We start from the raw sequence: 25,137 nt of genomic DNA, 5'->3' as shown, positions 1-25,137 counted from the left end.
ATCACAAGTCTAAGGATAAGTGAAAGTCCATAAGCAATAACGTCTCACCAGCCGTACCTATTGGTGAGTAGGCAAGCACTTAGCATTAATCACTTTAGGCATTTGTCAAGGTAGGCCTAAACATGAAACCAGCCACGTAGGCATTAGGGAAAAACAGTAGCATAAAGGCATTAATCATGAAAACACATTATGCATAACTTCAGGCATAAATCATTGTTGCCGTAGCCTGGAATGGGAACCTCAGGTTAGGCATAGTATGCAGAACACCAGCATTGCAGCCTTAGGGGAAAAGAAACCATTAGCACTAGGCATAAAACACACAGTGGTCAGGCATAAAGCCTGAATCAACACCTTAGGCTTACCGTCACAGTGGACCTGAAAACACGAATACATTAGGCATAACGGTTGAGCATATTCTGCATATCATTAGGCACACAATACTCAGCTGGGGCCTAAACCATGGGAGCATTAAATCACCTTAGATTAGGCACTTTACGCAGGGCCCCCACAAGGTAGAATTTGGGTAAAAGCTTTGCCAGCACTAATGTATTGGGCATACAAACAGTATGAATAACGTATTAGGCGGGAAAAGCATTAGGCATCAACCTGTGGGCATAAACATAGTAGGCATGAAGCATTCTCATTAGGGTAAAAACACTAGGCAACATCACCTTAGGCATTAGCAGATGCATAAGGCACCTCCTGCGGTACATGAGGCCTATTCATATTAGAATGGGGCATACACATGAGGCATTTCATCATTGCGCACATTAGGACAGAACATTAGCATAATGGTGCATCCCTAGTAACCCCCAAACATCCTGTAAGCATTAGGGGGAAAGAAACCATTAGCGATATAACAACATGCATTAGGCATAAGCAACATTAACAGTACACTTTATGTAAATACACCTGGAATAGCTGCCCCAAGGTTGCAGATTCGCTTCTGGCGCTACTGCGCCTGGGGAGCCCTTACTCGGGGGCTCTCAAATTACCAATGGTCCAAAATCAGCACTGCAAACCGGAGGGAAAAGCATTAGGTATCATCCTAGGTACAAATGCATTATGCAACAATATTATGCAAGAAATCATATGGGGCAATAGGCCTCGCCAGCATAAACACAGTTCGCCCCAATCGGGGGAAACTGGCCCTACCCCAACTGGCCTCTTTCCGGGCTCAAATGCCCTATGTCTCGCAAAGTCAGGGCTGGCTGCAAAACAGCAAAAGCAAAGTGCGCAAAGCACTGGGGCAGGGCAGGAGTGTCTCTCACTCCTCTCTCTCTTCTCCTGAGGAGTACAATGCCCCCAAATATGTTGCAGCTGCCCACTGTCAACCAAGCAGGCAGGGGGGAATCCCACACGCAGGGATCCCCTCGTAGCGCTTTAGAATCCCGGTGCTGCAGAAGTCCGCTCCTCTTTTCTAGGGCACAGTTGTAGCGCCTTGGCAGCAAGCAGAGCACAGTCAATGCAAATACGGCACTGTGGCAGCACCCCAATGCAGCACACACGCAGGGGAATTGAAATATAGTACTTTGACAGCACAGCGCTGCAGGCGTCAGCTCCTCTTCCCCTGGCACCTTGAATATAGCGCTTGCGAGGCACTAGGTCCCACTAGAAGCTTCAGGGACAGAAGATAGTGTACCTCTTCTGGTAATCAGGAAAACAGTGCCCACCAGGCACTAGAGTGCAGGCAGAGCAGCACAGTCACTTCAAATATGGCTCTCACCAGGCGCTAGGTGACTCACAGTTCCCGGGGTCCCACCCGTGGGAGTAGCGCCGACGCTCCTCACCTCCTTGGAGTGCAGGCAGTCAAAGTATAGCACTCACGAGGCGCTAGGGCAGCAGAGCAGGTAGGCCAGGCTGGGCAAGATCAGCAGACAATGGGCACTCATCAGTACAGGACAGCAGCTCCTAGAAGCAGTAATCTCCCAATAAAGTGGCACTCCTCCTGACACAGCAGTCTTCACTCCAAAAAAGGCTCTCATTGGCCCTGTGGACAGCAGAGGGGTACAGATGGGCTCAGGGGCCAGCACACAGGCCCATGTGGCATTACCTCCTGGCAGAGTGTCCCCTCTCATTCCAGTCCACCCTCAGTCTGAGCACATGGCATCTCTAGTGCTCTACATATACAACCCTCCTCCCACCTACCCGAAAGAGCTGGAAGCTTCCAGAAGGTCCCTGGCAGCTCCAGCCTCATTGTCACTGGTGGAAGTGTAGAGCACCGTGTCACTTTAAACACTAGACCGCCAACCCACCTCAGGCAGGCGGCACAAGCAGACAGAAATGGCGTCCATTTTAAAAGTGACATTTCTGCAATTGTGAAAATAAATGTACGCACACCATTGCACAGCATTTATTATTTTCCTCTAACACCACACATGGCATATACATTTCCTACCATGGGGGAGATATCCCCTAAAGGGGGGATTCCTAATATACCTATGTTATGCAGAAAGCACACACACTTTGCACTGCTAACCAGCGCCAAAGTGTCCAACATCCTGAACCCACCAATTCCATCACAGCGAAAGGGCTAGGGGAAAGGCAAAAGGTTTCGGGATGACCCTGGAAGCAGGGCCAAGTCCAACAGTGCTCTTTGTCTTACTAGGGAGGTTTTGATACGTGGAGCTTGTGGGATAGGTTGCTGATCTTTATAGGCTTAAACACACTGCAGTTAGGCTCCTCTTTTCCTGAACCATCTGTACTGCATTCTTGACTCTGAACTTGTTGGAATATTCGGGCTGTTGATTATTTAGCGTCGCGACGCATACATTGTCTAAGGTCTGCTGTAATTGCAGGCTCTATATTTTGCTGCAAGGACTGAAGTCTAATTTGTCTACTAGAGCCCTAACTATTCTCGGAAGATCTGACACTTTATCTATGATATAGGTAGAGGAAATTATTTGATTTTCTCTGTCTGATTGGCCCTTTGCAACTAAGTTCGTCAATTTTAGTAACTTAGAATCAATTTCGGCTACGTAAAGAGCAAGTGTATTGAGGCTCTCACCTTGTATGTTCAATTTATCGGAATGGTAGGGTAGGGCCGTGGTTATCGCATCCGTGGTGCCCCATATTCCATTCTGGGCCTGTATATGGTCATTAGGGGAGTTGGTCTCCACAGACAATTTTTCATCATATTTAGCCAAAAGAGAAAGATCAGCCGACTTGAGAGAATTATTCATAAAGTCTGAATTCTCTTCCTCACATTGGCCTTGTGCCATGGGTATACTCTCTACGACCATTTTCCCAGTAGTCAGGGTATGTTTCAAGTCAGCCTAGTTTCTTCCTGTTACTGGCATTTGGCTAAAAGGATCTATTTCTATTCTACTCTTCGGCTAATTAGGGCTTGATTTGTCTTGAGCTTTTCATTCTATGATGTCTCCAATTGTATTACTAACGACCAGATCTAATTTTGATGGAGTTAACAGTATCTGTTTAGATGAGGACAGGAGTACCTCCTGGGTTATATTCAAAGCAATGCCAGATGATGACTCGAAAACTGTATTGTTCGGGTTTAGGCTAAAATCCAGATCAATTATATCTGAGACAATAAGTGTTTTGTCATCTGTCAATGGTCCATTTGGGGGTCCACCCAGTTTATGTGCAGCACTTGGCTGGATTGTTGTTGTTAAAGTGCACGAAGAATGCACTTGTGCTTTTACAGTCATTAAGCGGTAGCCCACTGCTGGAGTAGACATTACACTGTTGTCTTCTACTAATTTTCTAAAAGTTAGGTGTCTTGGAAGGCAACGATCTGTTGATGAAAAATACTTAAATGTAAACGAGGGTCTAGGGGATAATATTTACGGACCAACAAATCTCCGCACCACAGGTACGATACATATACAACACAAGGGAGATACATGGTCAACTGGTCAAACTAAAGTATTAAGCTCAGAAGGAATGCTCAACAAACTCAAATAATTTGCTTAGCAACCGGCATGAGAATGAATTCCATCAGCCCACCACTCTGGCAGAGCATCGTCATATGGAAAACGTTGGAGTAGAGTCTATGTAGCCAATGTTGCTGATAGGTTTAACAGCGTTGGCCCTCGACCTCTTGCTCCTGATGAACTCACGGAGTGCTAGCAAAATGTATAGGTACTGATAGTGTGCAGTGTAATGTGAACATGAAAGTTAAAAATGACTATAGGGGTGAAAAATATGTTTATTGAGAATCGTCCAAATGTCATAATTAAAAACAACCTGATAGTGTGGGAAAATATCAACTATCTTATGGCTATAGGTGAGGTCAACATGTTTCAGCCATAATAATTATAATTTCTTAGAACAATTATTTATTACAACCATGACGAAGTACCCTATTGCCAAACCCACAGTCTGCCCATTCTGTTTTAAGTTGGGCAGATCATCAATTTAATGACAACAGTGCCTCAGCTTTCTCAGCCTTTGGAAAACTTACTCTGATGGCTCAACAAAGAAGGAGCAGTCAGAGTAAGGGCATCAGGCCACCCACCCTATTTAGAACGGACAGTAAGAAGGTAAACATTTGACTGGGATTATCTGCTTGGTGTATCAGATCTGCCCTACACCGCAGTTGGTCTGAAATTGCACCTAGGGACTGGTGAACCACAAACAGTGATTTCTAGTTGATTATTTACTTTTTTGCGCTTTTTGTTGTAACAAAATTATATATCCCATTCTCCTTAATGGATTTTTTATTTTTTAAATATATTTTAATTAATTTTAAACTTTGAAAGTCACATACATTGATAAGTATACATTACAGCCATTCATAGAGCATATTCAAAATATCAGGGAATGTACAGTTTTCAGTCAATTATTTCAAAAGATTGCGCCGTAGTTTGTCTTAGTTCCATTTCTACAGTTTGGGAAATACACAGGTCCCCCCGATGCACATTCCACTTGCCCCATTTTTTGTCCCACTTCTTAGGGCATCCTCTTCCTTATTGGATTTTTGATATAATTGTTCCTCTTCCTATTTTGTAGAATTTAGGTTTAAATTATTGGAACTGGCGTTAGGCCTTACAGGATTTTGGGACTTATTACTTGGGTGGTCCTCTCATCATGCACAAATAATAACTAATTTTCTTACAGAAAGGAAGTACTTTTATCAGCACAGGAAGTCTTGGACGTATGCAAGGAAAGCCCTCGCTGAGCTTTTTTTATTATCTCTGTACGCTGTGAAGAATAAACTCTGTATTCTGCTGACTGAGCCTCCCAAAATGTAATCATGATGAGTCTAGGGGGGACATTAGGATGTCGGGCGGATTGCCTCCGCCAGGCTGGCGGTTGCCACCGCCAGCCTGGCGGAGGCAATCCGCCCGACATCCATCCCTGCATTTTCCCCCACCACATTACAATGGCGGAGGGGACCGCAGCGGCAGTAAACACCGCCCGCCTGTTTTTTGCCCCGGTCGCCTTGCGGCCGGGGCGGAAAAAGTTTAATATGGTGGCGGTGTCTAATAGACACCGCCAGCCATATTACAATGGGCTGTGTGTCATGCCTTTCTGCGGCGGCAATGCCGGCACGGAAAGGCAGGCGATGTTCACTTTGGGGGCCCCCTGCGGGCCCCTAGAGTGAAGCAGAGTAGGGGTATGCACACGGGGGGGTACACTGTGGTACCCCCCACATTTGCATTAACAAATCGGCAGGCACAGCACGGTGCCTGCGGCTTTGTCAATGCAAATGCTGCAAATCATTTTTAGTATTGTGGCGGGCGGTGCAGAGTGCACCGCCCGCCACAATACTAAAAATACAGGATGTGCCCACCACTGTGGCGGGCACATCCTAATACCCCCCACGGGACCCCCGCCCTTATGGCGGGCGGTCCCGTTTGCCGCTAGGGTGGCGGGCAAGTTAGGCCTGGGAAGAATGTTTGTTAAACTGATGTAATCTCCCATAATTCCCCAATTATTGGGTTCCATTTATTGCAGGAAATGGCAGAAGTTACGCCAATATGCCACATGGAGTCATTTTCTGTCTGTTTGGGGATAATTCCTATTGCAGGTTCATAGGAACAACGCAAACTAACAGTAGCCAATGGCTACTGTTCACAACATTTGCCACTTAAATATATTTTTTGTACAAAATATGCACTCATATCCAAACTGAAAACATTGAAGAATTTCACACTAAAACTATAGCACCAAATGCTAGGTTAATTTGGAATCATTTTCCTACAAGTTCACAAAATTACGCAAAAGCAAATTACAGGACTTCCTACAATTAATATAGAATTATTCTCTACTATATATTTAGTATGGTCTTGAAGACAATATGCTCATTTATTCATGGGTGTTTACATACCACCAACTGAGCAGTTATGCAATGGAGGATTGTTCGATATAGTGGGTATAAAATTAAAGCAAGTAAGACTTGCTTCATTGGTGATCATATGTGGTCAGCAACCTATTACAAAAACAATATACGTGAATCATACAGAGATTAAAATTTAAACTGATTTAACTGAAAATTGATTTCCAATTTGTCTGAGCTTGAAGGTTAAGTTCAATTAAAATTATGTTAGCTTAAGCTACATTGGGTTTCAATTCTTTGTCCTCATGCATTTTCACAAGATCTTCTTTAAATCAGTTATTTTCGTTACTTAGACCTTTACAAGGGACCCACACTTTTCTGGATTTTCTCCTTCCAGAGAGGCCAAACTGACTTAGTCAGCTTGGCCCTCTGCACCTTAGATTCTGTCAACCTCATCTATGGAGTTCCGGATCCTCAATGAGGTCCACCCTGTACACCAACGTGATCCCCCTTGTCAGCATCATCTACCCCCATGGAATCAACATCATATTGTCAAATACCTGAACCAGTTTCCCTACCTACATGACCAAAGTCAGCAGATGGATGAAAAACAACTGCCTCAAGCGCACCACAAACAAGAAGAAAGTAGTAATCTTCAGCAAAGACACCTCACTCTGGGATTGCACTTGGTGGCCTGCCGAAATCGAACCCACACTCCTCCCAGCACCCAGCATAAACAACCTTGGAATAGTAATCGACAACCAACTCACCATGACCAGCCAAGTGAATGCGGTCTCCGTCTCCCGCTTCCACACACTCAAGAAGATCTTCACATGGCTCCCAACCAACATTCACATAACCCTCTCCTAAGCCCTCATCAAGAGCAGGCTGGACTGTGGAATAGCACTCTATGCCAGAATCAATGCCCAACTGACCAGAGACTACATACCATACAAGGTAGGCGACCTATCAACCTCCCAACCGCACTCCCATCACCCAGCACATCAAAGAGCTCCAATAGCTTCCAATTGACAAATGACCACTCTTTAAACTTCTCAGGCACACATGCAAAGGCTTACACAGCATTGGCCCCACAAACATCAAGAACCACGTAAACTTCCGCAAACCTACCAGACACCTCCGCTCAGCCAGACTCCTACTCGCAAACATCTCCTGCACACTTAAAACTAGATACAGTGGTTGTGCCTTCTCCTATCGTGCTCCTGAAGCTTGGAATAAGCTGCCTCTGAAAATGAGACCCACCTCCTCAGTTCTTGAATTTCATAAGAAGGCTCTTCATCTACCCCCTGCCCTGTCCCGGCCCATCCAGCTCCTGCTACAGCACCAGGGTGCCCTGCCAGGTGTGTTGTGTGCTATAAAAAAAAACACATACAGGATGAGTGTAAAGTTGGCAATCGTATGTGCTTTTTTTTGTGCTTATTTGTGATTAGTGTCTGTTTCAGAAACCAGCGGTGCTGAAGTGAAGTGCTGAAGTGTAATGGTTACGATTGCCTCCAATGCACATGACAGAAATGCAGATGAAATGATTTGCGAAACTCCATCTATGTCAGCCTATGTGCTCTGGGAAGGACCTGATGCCAATAAGTGAAGTCTCAAAAGTAATTTTATGCGTATTGTTAGAAATGGAGGTCTCCAGTTGGCAATGGCTGGCGCCAATGTCCAAATGGGGACCCTTCTTCCTAAGTCAGGGCAAGTGGGCTACCCCTTTTGACAACCCCTGCTCAACCCTGTGGTAACGTAGCACGAGCAGTTAGGCCTATCTCAGAGGCAGTGTGCAAAGCATTTATGACCATGTACAACAAGGCAGTAACGACATCAATAAAGGACACAACTCAGGTAGGTATAGAAAAATAATATCCTTATCTAACAGTTTAACTCAAAACTCTCAAAGCGTTTCAACAAGCTACAATGCACGTAAACTAGTAGGGACTCAAAAAGAGCAATAACTTATTCACCAGGACGTTACAATGACTGAGTTCAAGGCCGGGGCCTACGTGACCCGTTGTGCACCAGATACCTGCCGTTGAAAGGGGACGCAGCACGCAGCTTCTCGAAGAAGCAGAGGTGAAGACAGGCGTACTCCCAGCGGCCAAAAGAGAGGGCTGCAGAGGTCCTCAGCGTGCACCCACAATGATTCGGGCACTCTGGGAGACGGTGGGCTCTCAGTGGCAGCAGCACGCGGCTGTGGCGGTCGGGCTGGTGGTGGCGATGACTCTCGTCTTGCAGCTCCATGGTGGGCTCACAGCGGCAGCAGCTCCCTCTTAGCTGCGGCAGCCCACGAGTCGATAGCGACAATTCGCGACAATTGGGACCAAGGTGCGGGCACTCAGCGGCAGCAGCTTTCCCTTAGCTGCGGCGGCCCACAGGACAAATCACAATGAGGCAAAGTTAGCAAAGGTGCGGGCACTCAGCGGCAGTAGCTCTCTCTTAGCTGCGGTGGCACACAAGCCAAATCACAATGATGCAAAGTTGGCACAGGTGCGGGCACGCAGCAGCAGCTCTCTCTTAGCTGTGGCGGACCACAGGACAAAGGGTGATGCCAAGTTGGCCAAGGTGTGGGCACTCAGCGGCGGCAGCTCTCTCTTAGCAGCAGTGGCCCACACGGATGGGGGGTGATGCCAAGTTGGCCAAGGTGCGGGCACTTAGCGGCGGCAGCTCTCTCTTAGCTGCAGCGGCCCACACGGATTCAGCAAAGGATCCGAAGGTTCACACTCAGGCGGGATCTCAGCGGCAGCAGCTCTTGCTTAGCTGCAGTGGCCTACACAGGCTTAGCGAAAGTTTCAACGGTTCAAATTCTGGCGGGCTCTCAGCGGCAGCAGCTCTCTCTTAGATGCAGAGGCCCACACAGATTTAGCGAAAAGTTCAAACAGTCAAATTCAGGCGGGCTTTTAGATGTGGCAGCTCTCTCTTAGCTGCAGCTTCCCACACAGATGTAGTGAAAGTTTCAAAGGTTCAAATTCAGGCAGGCTCTCAAGGGCGGCAGCTCTTTCATAGCTGCAGCCGCCCACACAGATTTAGCGAAAGGTTCAAAGGTTCAGTCCGCAGTTCTCGCAGTAGAACTAGAGGCTCCGGATTACTCAACGGAGGACTCACCTGCAAGCAGAATTCCTCGCACAGGAATTCCGACGGCTGACGGGGTGAAGTCTAATGTCCCTGAGACTTCTGCAGGAGGCGCTCTCGATTCAGGCCCTCGGGTAGTTTCTTCGGAATGCTTGGTGAAAGTTTCAAAGTCCTTTCCTCTGTTCACTCGGACAGAGCTTTGTCTTGACATCCAGAACGAACACACTTGGACAAAGTTCCAGCGCAGCGTTTTATACCTAAAAAGTCTTTGTTCTATGAGGCCACAAATCACTGACTCCAGTCAGAACGAGTTTGGTGGGGTCGGGGAGCACTTGGTTTACGAGGCGACATCCTGCCCTTTCAGGATGAGGGGGTCTGCTATCAGACACCCAGTGGGAGGTGGAGCCATCATTCACCTTTCCAGGCACGGCCCTGCTTGGATCAAAAAGTCACCGCTCGCCATACCCTGAATACCGATCTCTCTTTTCAGCCAGGTCTGACCCAGGTGGCCCTGCTGCTCCAAAACCAGACAGCCAATACACATATTCACAAAGCCTACAGTAACGCTTAGGCAAGAAACTACCGCGTTTTCAGAAGAGGCCTTTCCCAACATGGGATATATAAACGGTCCTTACTAAAAAGTGTCTCTCAATGTCCTAAGCATAAACATATCAAACTCGAAGTTCCTACAGGCTCCTGGGGTCAGGTAGGATGATAGAAGGTAATCCTCAACCGGCCCATTCTGGCCTATGAGAATGGATTGTTTCACAATAGTGACAGTGAAATGGAGGGTAACTCACTATTAGAACCTGCTACACAGATCTAGGCATTATGGTTATTCTAATTTATACAGTCATCTTTAAACAGGGAGCATTCGCGCTGTGGCACTGATTAGCAGTGGCACGGCACCCAGAGCATCTAAATCCAGCCAACATAACAGAGAGGAAAACAAAAGAGGAAGGGGGACCTACGCCAATGATGCCAGGTCTAACATGTATGAGTATGGCATGCAAACTAACTGCAGTAGGCTCCTGAGGGAATGGGACGATTGTTAAAAAAGCCAGTTTATCATGTTCTTGCTTATCCTATACCTTTGTTTGATTTTCTGTTCATGTTTACCAAACAGTGTAACCCTTAATTGGTATTTTGTTTGCCTGCTCTGCATTCTCCTGAGGTCACTCCTGACCAAATGAAATAGTTGCAGCCTCTTCGTATTACAAACTCCATTGTGGATTTTCAGTGATGGCGGATATATTCTGGTTTATTATGCTGCGCAAAAAATAACGCCAAAGGTTGGCATCTGGTTTCATTCTGTGCTTCAATTTCACGCTTTTTGCACATGCAATCGTTCACACCAATCGTTTACCTTTAGTAGGTCTTGGGAAGCGTTGGTGTTAAGTAGTGTCTGCACTGCTACAGCCCGAACTGCCATCTCTGCATACAATATTAGTGTTTTGGGATTTTGGAAGAGTGGTCTCATCAACTTTTAGAGGTAAACAATTCAGGGCCAGGAAGTTGAACCGTAGTGATGTTTGCGCCACTTTGCAACACGAAGCACTGTTTCGCATCTTGATCTTGGGAGGAAACGTGCTAATCTGATGTTCTATAAACACATTTCATAAGACTATTACTTACAGTCTTGCACTTGATCATGCACTGACATCAGGATATCAAGCTCACATTGGTCGCCAGAATGCATAAATAACCAAACTGTTTGAGCAAAACATACAACGTTTTGTGAAAGCCACTAGGCTAAAGGAGATATGTTATTTCTGTGAATTCAATTTAATAATACTGTGCACTCCACTACGAAATCTTCTACTTTCATTTGCGCACACTTTATGTCAACGTAGGCTGCCTCATAATATGCAAGCTGAGTGACTGACTGCTGCACCTTTTTTGCAACACGTTTCTGAACTTTGCGCTGCGGCACGTGACAACTTACAATAGCTAAGAAAGCAACAAAGGCTGTTACTGGTGGTAGTCGTCATAGCACGTCCTGTTTGTTCAGTTTGTAATAATTTATGATTATCTATATTGATTTGGTCATCTTGTGTACTATGTAACAAGTTGTTACCTTACTTTTACAGTCCTTTTCTTGTTGAATGCGTCATTAAACCCATGCCCATCCTGTGCTTCACGTTTCATACCTCACGCTGTACGTCGTACGGACGCACCTTTTCCTGATTGGATGTCGATCCTTCGCTATTAGGTGCTGTCAATTGTAATTTTTGAATATCAGATGGAGGACAGGGCTCAGCGCTGGTGGCGCCTGTAGTAAGTCAGCGGTGCAGTGCTCAGACCCAGTGTGGGCCGGATATATCGCACCCACGCGCTCAGACCAGGCGTAGTCTGGGCGTGTTAAATAAACGGGGTATGGCCACATGAGGCCAGTCGCAACCCAACCAAAGTACTGTGTGGTTGTGCGAGTCATTTCTGTGGTGTGACATTATTTCAGGCCTTCAGCGCTGAGCAGTTCATAATGCAACACTGGTGACAAGTGCGGAGCTGGATCCACGCACCTACATCACTGCCGCGAAGCCAACTTCACGCCACCAACACCGCTCATGCAGCCAGTGCCCAGGAGAGGGACAGAAGTGCGGCCTGCAGCCCCTGGCCTATTACGACCTGGAAATTCGCGGGGAGGGATCTGCTCAGACTATGAGGCACACAACAGAAACCTGCAGCAGCCGGTAAGAGCACGGCCCCCTGCAGTGCGTGAATGGTTCCCCCAGCCAGGGTTCAGGAGTCAAACCACGCTGCCTCTACCAGTGAAACATTGACATGGGGCTACCCGAAGCAGGCAGGAGCACAGCAGCTGTAGTTGAAACCCCAGAAATAGCACAATATCCCACCACAGGGTGCAGCCTGCCAGGCAGCCCTCCCAAAAGGAAAAGGGGGAGAAAAGATAGGGAAGAATAAACACACTAGAGACACTGCTCCAAACAAAGCCTCAGTCCCCTACCGTGGCGAGCCAAACACAGAAGAGCGCACCTGTGCCACGATCCTGCATGACCCTGCACCGGCGAGGGAATACAGACCAAGAACCTTCACATAAGAGCGACACCACAGGAAAACAGAATGGGAGACCCCGATCCCAACGTCAACCAGCTACCTGCTGCATGATCACGCAGCACGCCCACTAGAGAGATTGTATAATACAGCGTTGTCCTCAGGGTCCCTGCCCCCCTCCACTAGACAGGCAATGGTAGTGTCTCTCCCCAAACCAGGACGCCGGGCAACAGATCTGTCTGGGTACAGACCATTGTTCCTATTCACCACCGAATATAAAATATTGAGTAAGGTACTTGCTGCCACCTGCTCCCTTATGTACATAAGCTAATTCACCCAGACCAATGCGGTTTTGCACCTCACTTAACAACTTAACATCAGGAGGCTATACCATGTCATGGCAGCCACCCCGCAGGAGAGAGCTAACGCAGGATGTGTCACCTTAGATTTGTGACAGGCATTCGACACGCTTGGGTGGGACTACATGTTCCGGGCACTCAAACGATTTGGTATACCACCGGATTACTTAAAGTGGGTCAGGCTCCTGTACACGGACCCCACAGCACAGGCCTGCACCGGACGGCACATCTCAAAGGAGTACCCGGTTGGTAAAGGCACCCACCAGGGATGCCCTCTATCCCCCCTGTTATTTGTGCTGGCACTGGACCCCTTAGCCCTTAAGATACGGCTATCGGCGGCGAAACAGGGGATACACCTCGGGTAAACGACACACGTAATTTCCACATATGCGGACGACATTATTCTGTATGCCGACGACCTCACCTCTCTCTCACCCATCCCGGGCATTTTTGATTCTTTTGCACAGCTTTCAGGCCTTAGAATTGATGCCAGTAAGTCTTATGCCTTCTTTTTCCAACAGGGGGACCGCCCGGAGATGGTCCAGTTTGGCCCTCATTCCTTAACTGTCCCAGTGCATACTTTTAGATATCTAGGCATACACGTTCATCGATCAGTGCCAGACCTCATTGAGGGTAATCCGGGCAAGGCTATACGTTCGCTCCGCTCGCAGGTCACTTTCTGGTCCTCCCTACCGCTCTCGGGTGATGGGCGGAGTAGTGATTTCGAAAATGGTAGTCCTGCCCCAGCTGTTATATTTTTTCACCAACCTACCGGTTGTGATCCCGACCCCGCTGCTTAACTCCCTAAACACTACACTTTACGCTTTGATTTTGGGTAATGGCCGCCACAGAGTAAGGCTGACCAAGCTTCAATTGGACACTGATAAGGGTGGACTGGGTGCTCCAGATTTCCAGGCATACAGTTACGCGAGCCGATTACAATGGCTCTCCTATTGGCTGGCAGGGCAAAACTTACATGAATTAGATTTTCCCCCTGCTAATGTAGACCGAGGACGGCTTTATACCCTGCTTCTACCGCAGGCTAGGATCCTGGCCAATGCCTCGGCGCTCTTGCACACGTGTTCACCTATTGGAAAAAAGCCACACATTACAGGCGTAGCTGCCTTCCTTACTCTGACACCACACCACTTCTTGGAATCCCTACCCCCACTGGCCTCCTCACTAAAAAAGTGTCTGCTCTCTAGGGTGGAGGGTGGTGTGACCACAGTGGGTGACCTATTTGATGACGGCACACTCATGGACCACGGTAATTTTGTCCAGTGTAAGGGAGTCACAGATGCATTATACTTACTACATGCCCCACTCTTGCAATATGTAAAGAAACATTGGGCCCCTAGCAGGGAGGTACCCCCTCGCCAAGAAATGGTCTTCATGACCTACCTGATGGGAGACGGCCGCCATCTCACCAAGTGGCTTTACAAAGGCATTACTACCCACACTAGAATCCCGCTAACGGACTTACGGAATAAATGGTCCGTAGATCTCGGGACAAACCTGACAGATGGGGACTGGTGCAGAGCCTTGGCATACCATGGGAGAATCCCACAGAACACCAAATTCAAATTCATCAAATATATGGTTTTACACAGTGCATATCCCACCCTGCACCGACTGCAATGTATTTTCCCGACCACGCAACACGGCTGTCCTAGAAGTAAATTAGAGGACACTGACTTGCTACATATGCTATGACAGTGCCCTGTACTTCCGCCTTACTGGTCAGAGGTATTATCCTTGCTTGCAGCAGCGGTTGGGATCCCCGTCCCGGGCACCCCTACAGTGTGTCTCTTGGGACTGACACAACACCCTAAGGCGCAGAAAGTGCAACTTCGCTTTATGGACTTGACTCTACTCCTGACTAAGCGCTCCGTTACGATGCAGTGGAAATCGGCCACACCCCCACAGCTTTATGGCTGGCATGGGAAAGTGGTGAGATGGGGCGAAAGCAGAGAGCGCTGCTATCCGCCGGAAGGAAGCCCGAGGTTGCCCAAAAAAATCATCTCTCTAGACAGGGACAGTAATCTGGAAGCGTTCAAGGCCCTGGGCCCGCCACCAGTACCGGTAGCTCGGAATTAATAACTGTTTTATTACCTAGCCCCTGTTTCCAGTTCCCACGATTATTGATTTACATTGTTTGTGGACCCTGCACCATAGGGTGCATACATACACTTTGAACGTTTATGTACAATTGGGAGTAGATAGTGGAACTCTTTGCTACACGAGCTGTGAGTGGTCGGTGCCAGACAAAGTTGGGGGAGAGAGGGAGGGATGTGATAGTTGTTTTCATATACTATGCACTTTCTGTAGACAATTCTGCACATACGCTTTACGGGGATTTCAATGTAATGCATTATTGTGTATAACTGCAATAAGCTGTATTTGATGGGTTGAAAATTGAAAAATTAATAAAATATGTTTAAAAAAAAATCACGCAGCACGCCCCAACAGGGGTACTACCCCCGTATAGTGAATCAGCCGACCCCACCACTGTGTCCCCACGATAGAGGACATGGATAGGGTGGTTAGAGAACTACTTTGTAGCGACAAGAGAAACTGATGGAGCTGTGAGACGGTCGCTGTTACTCCATTATGCAGGACAAGAGGCGTACCTCCTGTTCAAACACCTCCCGAACACTGGGGTACCCACCGATTACGATGCCGCAGTAGCGGCGCTTAACACACACTTCGACCCGCAATTGAACCCTGATTTCGAAAGATTAAAGCTAAGCCAGGCATGGCAGAGAGAAGGGAATCAATCGATGTGTTCTATGCATGACTGAGGGAGCTGGCAGGTACCTACATCGCAGATGACCGAGCCACAGAAGAGATTTGTGCCTAAATAATCCAGGGCGTCCGCAGGAAGGTACTGTGTGGACTGATACTAAGATAACTAAATATACCCCTCAAAGACGTACTGGTCATGGCTAGAACACACAACCTCTCGGCAGCCAGAGCCGCCGAAATGGACCTAGCATTGACACGACCAGCAGAGAGAACCACAACCATCAAGACGGAGAAGGTTGATGCCGTGAGGACCCGAGACAGAGGGAGCAGGCCGTCGGGCCGTCCACCCCCAATTCTGAAAGGCCAATGCAGATACTGCAGATGCGACGCGTGCCCTGCCCAAGGCCGGGCATGCCCTCACTGTAGGATTCCAAACCATTTCGCGTCAGTATGCCGGAAAAGAAGCCAATGCAAAGACAGCAGAGGGGGAGAGCCAATGCAGAAACTAGTACGCCAACTGTTGAGCGCCTCGTTGGCAACGTCAAGCAGCACCAAAAAGACAGAACAAGCAACCTATCGAGTAGAAGACACATCGACTGAAGATGACGAAGGCGAGACTTACCTGGTCGCCTTCACCAAAGAATTAAAAAGACGGAGAAGACCACAGCCCACGTGCACCATGAAGATAGATGGATCGGAGGTAAAGGCAGTCATTGACACTGGTGCATCAGTGAATGTCATGGGGATCCAACAGTACCATAAGCTACGACCCAAGCCTGAACTGACACCATCCAAGACAAAGATCTTCGTGTATGGAAGTGACTCCCCCCTACCGCTGTGCGGAAGGATGACCGTGCCTATCCGGTCAAAAGACAATGAGATCACCACAGTTGTCCACGTCATTAACAAAGAGGCTGATACGCTGCTCAGCAGCCATGCCGCTGAAGACCTAGGGCTGGTGGCGTTCGCAAAGCGGGTACGGGTGAACCAGATGGAGGCACTATTGGACCAGTTCGCGGACCTCTTCAAGGGCCTAGGGTGCATCAAGAGGCCTCCGGTGATGCTTCATATCGACCAATCAGTTGCCCCAACAGCCCTACGCCTGAGACGGATCCCTTTCCATCTCCGGCCAATCGTTGAGCAAGAGTTACAGAAGCTCGAGGACCAAGGGGTAATCGAGAAGTTATCCGGACCAACCCTGTGGGTATCACTATGGTCATAGTAGAGAAACCAAGACAGCCATGGAAGATCCTATTATGTATCAACATATGCCTTCCCAACAAGGCAATTCGGCAGGAACACCATCTTACACCAACAATGGACGACATCGTCGCCAAAGTCAACTGGTCACAGTGGTTTTCAAAATAGGACCTGAATGCAGGGTACCACCAGTTGGTTTTGGATAAAGAGAGCAGGTACATCACTACATTCAGCACCCACCTGGGGCTGAGATGATACAAGCGCCTCAATTTCAGAATATCCTCAGCAGCAGAGGTATTCCAGGACACATTGTGGGGGATCTTAACAGGGCTCCCTGGAGTGTTGAACGTAAGTGATGACATCCTCATCCACTCCGCCACCGCGGACGGCTCCAGGAGCATGGCGTCACTCTTCTAAGAGAGAAGTGTCTCTTCTTCGAGATGGAGATAGAAATCTTTGACTACCTCTTCAACCAGGAGAGAATACAGGTAGCCCCACGGAAGTCCCAGGCCATAAAAAACACCCCACCTCCCTCGACAGTGTCGGAGGTCCGAAGCTTCCTTGGAATGGCCATGTACTGTGGCCTATTCATTCCAGATTTGGCCACCATAGCCAAACACCTCCGGAATCTCAGGCGCTCCGATGCCACTTGGAGATGAGAACAGCAAGAAGAGGCAGCGTTTCAGAAGGTCCAGGGTGCCCTCCTCGACCACACCACACTGGTGTACTTAGACGTGCCAAGCACACAGAGCTTATCATTAACGCCAGCCCGTAAGACCTCGGGCAGGGCTCACCCAGAAACAAGAACCGGGAAGATGGGCAGCACTCTCACCCACTGAAAACTCTATGCCCAAATTGAGAGGGAAGCCCTGGCTAACCAATGGGCAGGTACGCAATACCAAGTTGAGAAAGGGTCTCAGGGGAAACTTAATCTTTAAAGCCCAGAACAACAGACTACACCCCAATTCAACATATGGAAAAAACACAAAAACTGTCACTGGTCTAGCCTATAACATGGAATTAGTTACGATGCCCATGTTAGCAAAAACAATTTTCATATATGAAATAAAAATGGAGCGACGGAGAGCAGTACTTTTCGCGCCTTCCCTTACCTATCCGTCGGTACCTCTGGCTTTGTCCTAAGCCAAGGGGGAGGTACCGATGTAGCGTGATGGCAAGCTTTTTAACTACAGCGCAACCAATCAGGAAGCCGTAGTTTATCAAATAAGTGTCGGACCAAACCGAACCAAGTATTCTGTGGATTATAGCAATGGGCATGCCGGAATTACAACTTGTACATCTGCAGGCAACCGTTCAAGGTCGTCACGGACAATCAGCCGCTGGTGCCCCTGTTTAAGGGATCGGCCCCTCATCCACCCCCGAGAATCGAATGGTGGGCCATCGGACTGCAATAGTACGAGGTGTTGGTCGTGTGCCGGTGCCAAAAACCTGGCTGATTTCCTATCTCGACACCCAACGCCAAGAGAACGGCAAGATGAGGAGAAGGAAGTCAAAGCCCTGGAAGCTCATTTCAACATGATCTCAATGATCACTTGTCCCAAAGCGCTAACACTGGTCAACACCTTCATCTGGCTAAAATTCCAGCCGTCCCCGTCAGCAGATCCTCATAAATCAACTGCAAACCTTATCAGGATCTGCTGACGGGGACGGCTGGAATTTTAGCCAGTTGAAGGTGTTGACCTCGGAAGATAATCAATGAGCCTGGGAGCTCAGGATTCAAATTCGTGGAATTGGGTAGAGACACACTTAGACTGTGAAAACTAAATTTAAATAACAGTTGGATTAAAATTGCACCCAGGATTTTAAATTCGCAGAGCTTGAAAATAGAGGAATTTTCTTGTGAGAAATGAGAGGAATTAGTTGCTGGTGACAAATATGAAAGGAATATTGATGAATTAGACAAAATATAAACATTTTAAAGTTACAATAAAATGAGCCCTCATGATGTCCTAAGGAGGACGAAACGCGTTGGCTGCGTGTAACAATAAGTTGTATTTATGGAGTGAAGGATTGGAATAACTGTCAGAAATAATCTGTCACATTGGATTGAATTACCAAAGAACCTTTTTTGTTGGAATTTCGGAATATGTAACCTCCTAAACTTTATTTGCATTTGAATATTGAAGATAAAAAAAATAAAAAAGTTGAAGAATAAAGAAGAAAGGAACTTATATGGACTATAATATTTAATTTATTATTTTTGAATACAGACGCTCTTTCCATTTGTATTCTTTCATTTGTATTCTTGGTCTTAAATGGTGGGCCATAGGAAGTGGAGCGCCGAATTTTCTAATTGAACCACCATTAATAGTTCACCAGTGCATACCGAGTGGCCCTCACCGTTGTCGATTTGTATTGAGATGAGATGTAGTGAGTCAGCGGTGCAGTGCTCAGACACGGCGAGGTCCGGATATGACGCATCCTCGCGCTCACACCAGGCGTGGTCTGGGCGTGCTAAAAAAATGGGGCGTGGCCTCACTAGGCTAGACATGAGCCAACCAAAATACTGTGTGGTTGTGCGGGTCATTTCTGTGGCGTGACATTATTTCAGGCCTTCAGCGCTGCACAGTTCATAACGCAACAGCACCCAGTGCGACAATCACTTTTGGCGCACCCACGTCCCATGACCGCCTCCTCGATTCTCTCACTACCACCTGTAAAAGTGCCCCTCATCTCTCCTATCATAAGATATTGCTAAGCACAGAGCCCCACTGAGGTCACAGCACTCCCCCCACAGGTCAGCACCTAGTGCGGCTGCACCAGTCGCACTGCCCTAAAGCTGGCCCTGATTGAGGAAATTTGTCATTCACCCATATTTCGCTGTTTTTATGATTTCTCATGTAATGGAAGGTTTACCCAAAGAGTAGTTTTTATTGAAGGCATGCTTATTTAGTGAAAACCTCTAGGCTCGCCCATTCCTGGAAGGCTAATTGTAGACACAGTTTAGTGCCGTTTCCGTTAACAAATCAGTGTCCGGATCGCATTCCAAGTGACTCTAAAATTCATTGAACCAAATCCCTAACGCCGGTTATATGTACCTCCCAGTACCAATCACTACTAAAGGATAGCAAGTGACAAAATCCTGTGTCTCTCTCAAACTTTATAGAGATGGCAACTAATTGCTACATTTTTATGTATGACAAGTATGTGCAGGGGTCAGCACATCTTTTCCATTGGTGTAGTGGCTAGAGAATATGCTAGGGGGCCTACAGAAGAGATATATACTGAAGGCAGAATATGTGGCCAACACAAAGCTATGTGGCAGCCACATTTTGCTAGAAGTGAAAACCGTATAACCTGATCTGCGGTTGCACGAGTGTTTCATCCTTGTAGGATACAGTGGCACTGATGTAAACTCACAGTCAGCTTAATTCTCAAGGTGTACCTTGATCGCGATACTTTAAGAAAAGCTTCTGTTACTCAGCGGGTGGACTGAATTCAGTGCATACATCCATGGTGAGGCAAACTTAAAATATTAATACTTAGCAGGTCCTTGAAAGTGGCTAACTAGGCATTTATGGAGAGAAATATGTACTTTTATTTCCTTATTAGGCCCACTTCCCGTGTCAGTAGATTAATATGACCGCATCAAGTAAGCAATGAAGATGTTAGCACCTTTTTCGATTCAGCTTCATTGCTTTTTTTCTTCTTGCTCCATGCGAAGTTGTTTTGTTTTGACTTGTTAAATTCCTGTGTGCCTATACTCTCTGAAATGTGTAAGTACAAGGCCTCCCTCTTCAGCGGAGTGTGTATTGTCTGTTGGGAGGAATTTCTGAGTCTGAAGCCACGCCTAATGTCACTGCCTCCCTGGCCCTCCTTCCCTTGTGCAGTGGTTGTACTTACCAATGTGGGCGTTGAGCAGCCCTCATGCATCTCAAAACTGGGTCTGCCGGAGGGGTTATTTTGTTCCGTGGCCACACATTTTTCTCCAGCAAGTCTGGTTACAAGTGAAGATCCTCAGGCCGTTCATCCCTGCATTATCCTATCATTTATGATGTCCTGCACAGATGGTGTCAGCTGTTCTCGCTGCACCTGCACAGATTTTTGTCAGCTGCTGGGCAAAGTTATGCTGGCTGCACTGTGGCGTTAGCTCCGATGGTGGTTCAAGGTGGCAGAACAGTGAAAGTTGATCTCTGGCGATCTTTTGTCCACGTAGTTCAAGTTTCCACCCAATAAATCATGATCCAAATTCTACTGGTGTGACATGATGTTTCTGTACTGCAGTTTGGAAGCTCTGTGTCAATCATAGTCTTCTATATGTTATGCAGGAGTCTGGCGAGGGAACTGACATCAAGCATGTGAACATTTGATTCCTTTTCACTTCCTAGTGTAAATCTATGCACTATACGTCCTCACCTCCTGGGTTGTTGATGGGGCAACTCTCCCCTGGTCCATATTAGTTCTTCAAAACTATGATGAAAAGTGGCTGTTGTAGCGTCTCTGTCATAGCTACATTTTCCATCTTTGGTCTGTTTCATCGAAGCGGTCTTTAAGATGACTGCTTTGGGACTTTGGGATTGCTTTTGTCTCCACGAACCGGGATTATATGGCCTAGCCTAGACACAAGATCTGGCTCTGGCAGTTTCCACTTTTTGTGAGACATATCCAGGTACTAGCCAATGAGCATGCCAAGGAATGGGTAAGCAAAAAGAGAAGGTCAATTTGAATATTATATAATCTTCATAAGTAATGAAATCTCAAGACCGTCACTCAAACCCATAAAACCAACACAAAATTGTGCAGATAGTTTTTAATAGAATAGAAGATTTAATGTCATATACATTGAAAATATTACCTCCAGAAGTCAGTGTCTGAAAAATATCAGCCCTGCTCCTCCATTAAATATTACTGTATTTGAGTAGCATTTGCTTTGAGGAGATCACCCCTATCCCACCCACCCCTGCATAAAAGATAATTTGGAAATTATTTTGGGCTGTTTAAGAGGATAGTATAGGTTCTCCAGGGGACGTCTAACTTACAAAACAGACAAGGGCCTAATGCTAGGAAGAACGGTAGATGCTGTGTGCTACGGTGGACGATCATTGCACACATTTCCAGCTTGGATTTCTAAGACACATATTTCCCAAGCCTCTCCAGGAAGCATGAGAGGCCCATAAATATGCAATCACAGTGTCAGCATAACAGAAATCCCAGAACCGTTTACTCTGATGCGCAATGTATAGTCTTGAAGAAAGCAGGCAGGTGACCTGTTTCCATGTCTGATCTACGTTCCCTAGTATCAGGAGCAACATTATAACTGCGAAACGTTTACTAATATATTCTGCCATGTTAAACAATGATGGACGGACCCAATATGTGTGTGGTACAATCACTAGATGGCAGTGTTTAGAACCCACTGGGTTTGTTATAAGACCCCTCACACACCAACCTAGTTGGTGTCATGCTTCATCATTGGGGTCCCAACCGGGTGGCCGAATGCTGGCCGGTTGTTCTACGACGCCTGATTACAGCGAAGCTGATGTGGTGCAAGTGTGTGATGTGAATAAAAAATACCTCTGAGAATCCTTACTTATGTATTTTTATTAGTGGCGGCTCAGGATACGATTAAAAATATGTGTGATGCAACTAAAAAAGAATGTATTATCTTATAGTTGTCTATGTGATAGGTCTACATGTTTCAGACCGCAGGGAAATGTAGGAGGGGCTTTCTTCAGGACCGTGACAAGTGGTGAGTGGCAAAGTGTGTAGTGCCACGTGGAACGTGAAAAAGGTAAAAAACTAGTACCTACACACGTGCTAAGGTGTGTGAACTGCGTGTCTATGTACTTACGGACACTCTAGAAAAAGGATACCAAGGTCGAGTTTTAACAGCTGGTTGGGGCTCGGGAGGAGTTCGCTCCTATGTCAGACTTTGGTATCAGAGTGTAACCCGTCTGAGAACCTGATGTGGTCTCCCGTCGTCCCGGCTGGTAATGTATTCTGCCACCACTTTTTCAATTACAAACATTACTTTGCTAAAACTTTAGCAACATATCTGTGTTTTGTGCTATGATATATATATATAAAAAACTGTAGGTTATCATAGATTGATCAAATTGCCTATACTGGCGTTGCTATTGAGAGTTACTGACAGGCGGATGCAAAATATATCTAAAACCATGTATGCATTAAGGCGTTTAACTGATGAAGAGGGTATCTAACCATGCACTGTTATGTCTTAAAATTTTCTCCCATGGGGTTTCAATGAACTGATGGACATGGATGGAAATTGCATCAAGAAGATTGACCAGGTGCATTACATATACTGAATTATTCCTATTCTAGCCAAAATCCCAATCACAAGTGAAGATTGTCTCTTTACTTACTTTGTTTTCCAGTTTTTGCAAATGAAAGGGCAGCTTGGAGGTCTGATTTTGTAGACACTAAAGCTGAAAATACAAAAAATTATAGTTTACAAAAACAAAACATAGATTATAGAATTACATTAAAATAAACTTTGTATATTGTGATTATTTTGCCCAATGTAGCATCACAGCATTATAGTCGGTAGGTTGAACTATTTAAAAGCCACTCTTTTAAATCACTCTGACGGACAGGTATTTCTGCTTTGAAGCGTGGGCAAGTTTAATGAATATCTTATCTTATCTTATCTTTGAAGCACTTATAGAGCATATGGCTGCCCGTACACACCCCAGCACTAAGACCGCATCTAGCTGACCAGGACATTAGTGGAATAAGCAGTCAAACAGCCATGTTTTCAGGAGTTTGCAAAAAGGAAGTTCCAGGTTGGTTGTACGAAGGGTAGGGGGTGTGGTCGTAAGGAATTCCATAACTTGGCAACATTGCATCAAAATAACCGTCCTCCACTACTGGCTTTTTTAATGGAGGGGACCAGTGCAAGTTAGGAATTAGTAGACTGCAGATTTCTAGTAGGGGTATAGGGAAAAGTCAGAATTTAAGAAATGAAATGGCCTATTTCCAACAATGCCCTATAAGCTATATAGAGGGATTTGAATTTGACCCTTTGGGCCACCGGGAGCCAATGAAGGGAAAGAAGAGCCTGCTGGGCTCAATTGTGTCTGGGAACATTATGCAGCAGCCAAGCTGCCGAATTCTGTACTACCTGCAGTTTCCGCATTACACATTTAGGGGCTCCTAAATACAGGAACACACAGACAAGTCCCAGAATAATGTGTATGTGTGAGAGGGGAGGAATACCAGGCCCCTAGTGAGAAACAGGGAGGAGGTTCTGGTGGACTGTGGCCCAGGGAACTACCTTTCCATCCCTGGTGCATTGATTGTTCACAGATAGGATGCAAGCAGAGGGATTCTGTCTCCCCTAAGAAACTACCCACTGGTGGGAACTCTCCAGGTGTGGCCAATATGGCCTTAGTGATAAGTAGTCCCCAGGGTCAAGTGATAGACACACCCTAGAGAGGTTCTGTAATTCTCGAGCCTGACTCCATTTTGTGTTGCCCTCACGTAGGCCTGTGAAAGAGGCCCGGCGAACAAGTGGCCTGGCCTTCTGAGTTCATGTATACATTAACTAGGTTTCTTTCGACTCTGAATGAACTGCAGAGAAACTGACCTCTTCACCTGAAACTGACCTCGCAAAGCCAATTTCCCTTGGTTTGATCCTTGTCTAAGATTGCCACTTAATGTTCAGGACCTCGTTAACCTTTAGTTTCCTTGCACATGCTTTATCTTGTTCAGCATCTATTACTGTTTCCTTTATGTTCTGACATTACATGGGTTGTGCTTTTCAATTATAAATTTGTCCGGCTTGCAAAGATTGAATTTGGGACATTCCTAATAATGAACTTTTGGGTTGGGTTACTGTAAATTGGGTTTTTGTTAATGTGATACTCAGTTAGAAAATGTGCCCTATTGGTTAGAATTTTGCACAGTGGGTGTACATTTATAATGAGAATATGGTGTATAAAAGGAGATGTCTTGCCTTAGTAATTTGAACAGTCTAGGAATATACATTGTGATGTATTGTTGGGATTTTTGTTACTAGCTGCAGCTAATAAACTTGGTCTCTGACGCCACCCAGAAGTATTCTGTGTCTCTGTATACCAAAACAGGTGGAACTCGAAGATTTCAGTTGTGTCCCTGGCACCGCTGGGTTCTGACCCGGTTCTTCACTAGTCTCCCTTAGTTGGGAGGTAGACTCAGAGGATGAACTGGTAATCTCTGAGGGTGGAAGTTGTCACTTCAACCAGATTGAAGTGAATGGGATCCCTGTCACTGCTTTGAGGGACACCAGGGCCAGCCAGACCATGGTAGTGTTTCCCCGAGTAGTACACCGGACAGGTATGTAGGGTAACTCAGGTCCAAAGACAGGACTTTTCCCCCCACAAGGCCCTAATATCCCTGAAATGGGGTGGGAGAGTGACCCAGGAGAGGGTCATAGTTAGTCCCCAGATGCCCAAAGACTGCATTCTGGGGAATGAACTGTCACAAATGTCAGGAGCGCTGGGAGGGGTGACTGTTGAGGGTGCCCTGAGAGCTCAA

General features: G+C 46.6%; 1 protein-coding gene across 13 annotated transcripts in view; it reads right to left on the bottom strand.

Moving 5' to 3' along the window:
- The window catches only part of LOC144763708 (uncharacterized), a 2,434,724-nt gene that overhangs the window by 642,145 nt on the left and 1,767,442 nt on the right, over positions 1 to 25,137 (bottom strand). For all 13 annotated transcript variants that reach the window (XM_078649561.1, XM_078649562.1, XM_078649564.1 and 10 more), the window contains one exon: positions 22,986 to 23,048. In XM_078649561.1, the coding sequence (XP_078505687.1) occupies positions 22,986 to 23,048 (63 nt within the window). The remainder of the gene's footprint in view (positions 1 to 22,985; positions 23,049 to 25,137) is intronic.

This window comes from Lissotriton helveticus, chromosome 6, assembly GCF_964261635.1.
Source record: "Lissotriton helveticus chromosome 6, aLisHel1.1, whole genome shotgun sequence".
Classification (NCBI taxonomy): domain Eukaryota; kingdom Metazoa; phylum Chordata; class Amphibia; order Caudata; family Salamandridae; genus Lissotriton; species Lissotriton helveticus.
This window is presented reverse-complemented; position numbering and strand designations above follow the sequence as displayed.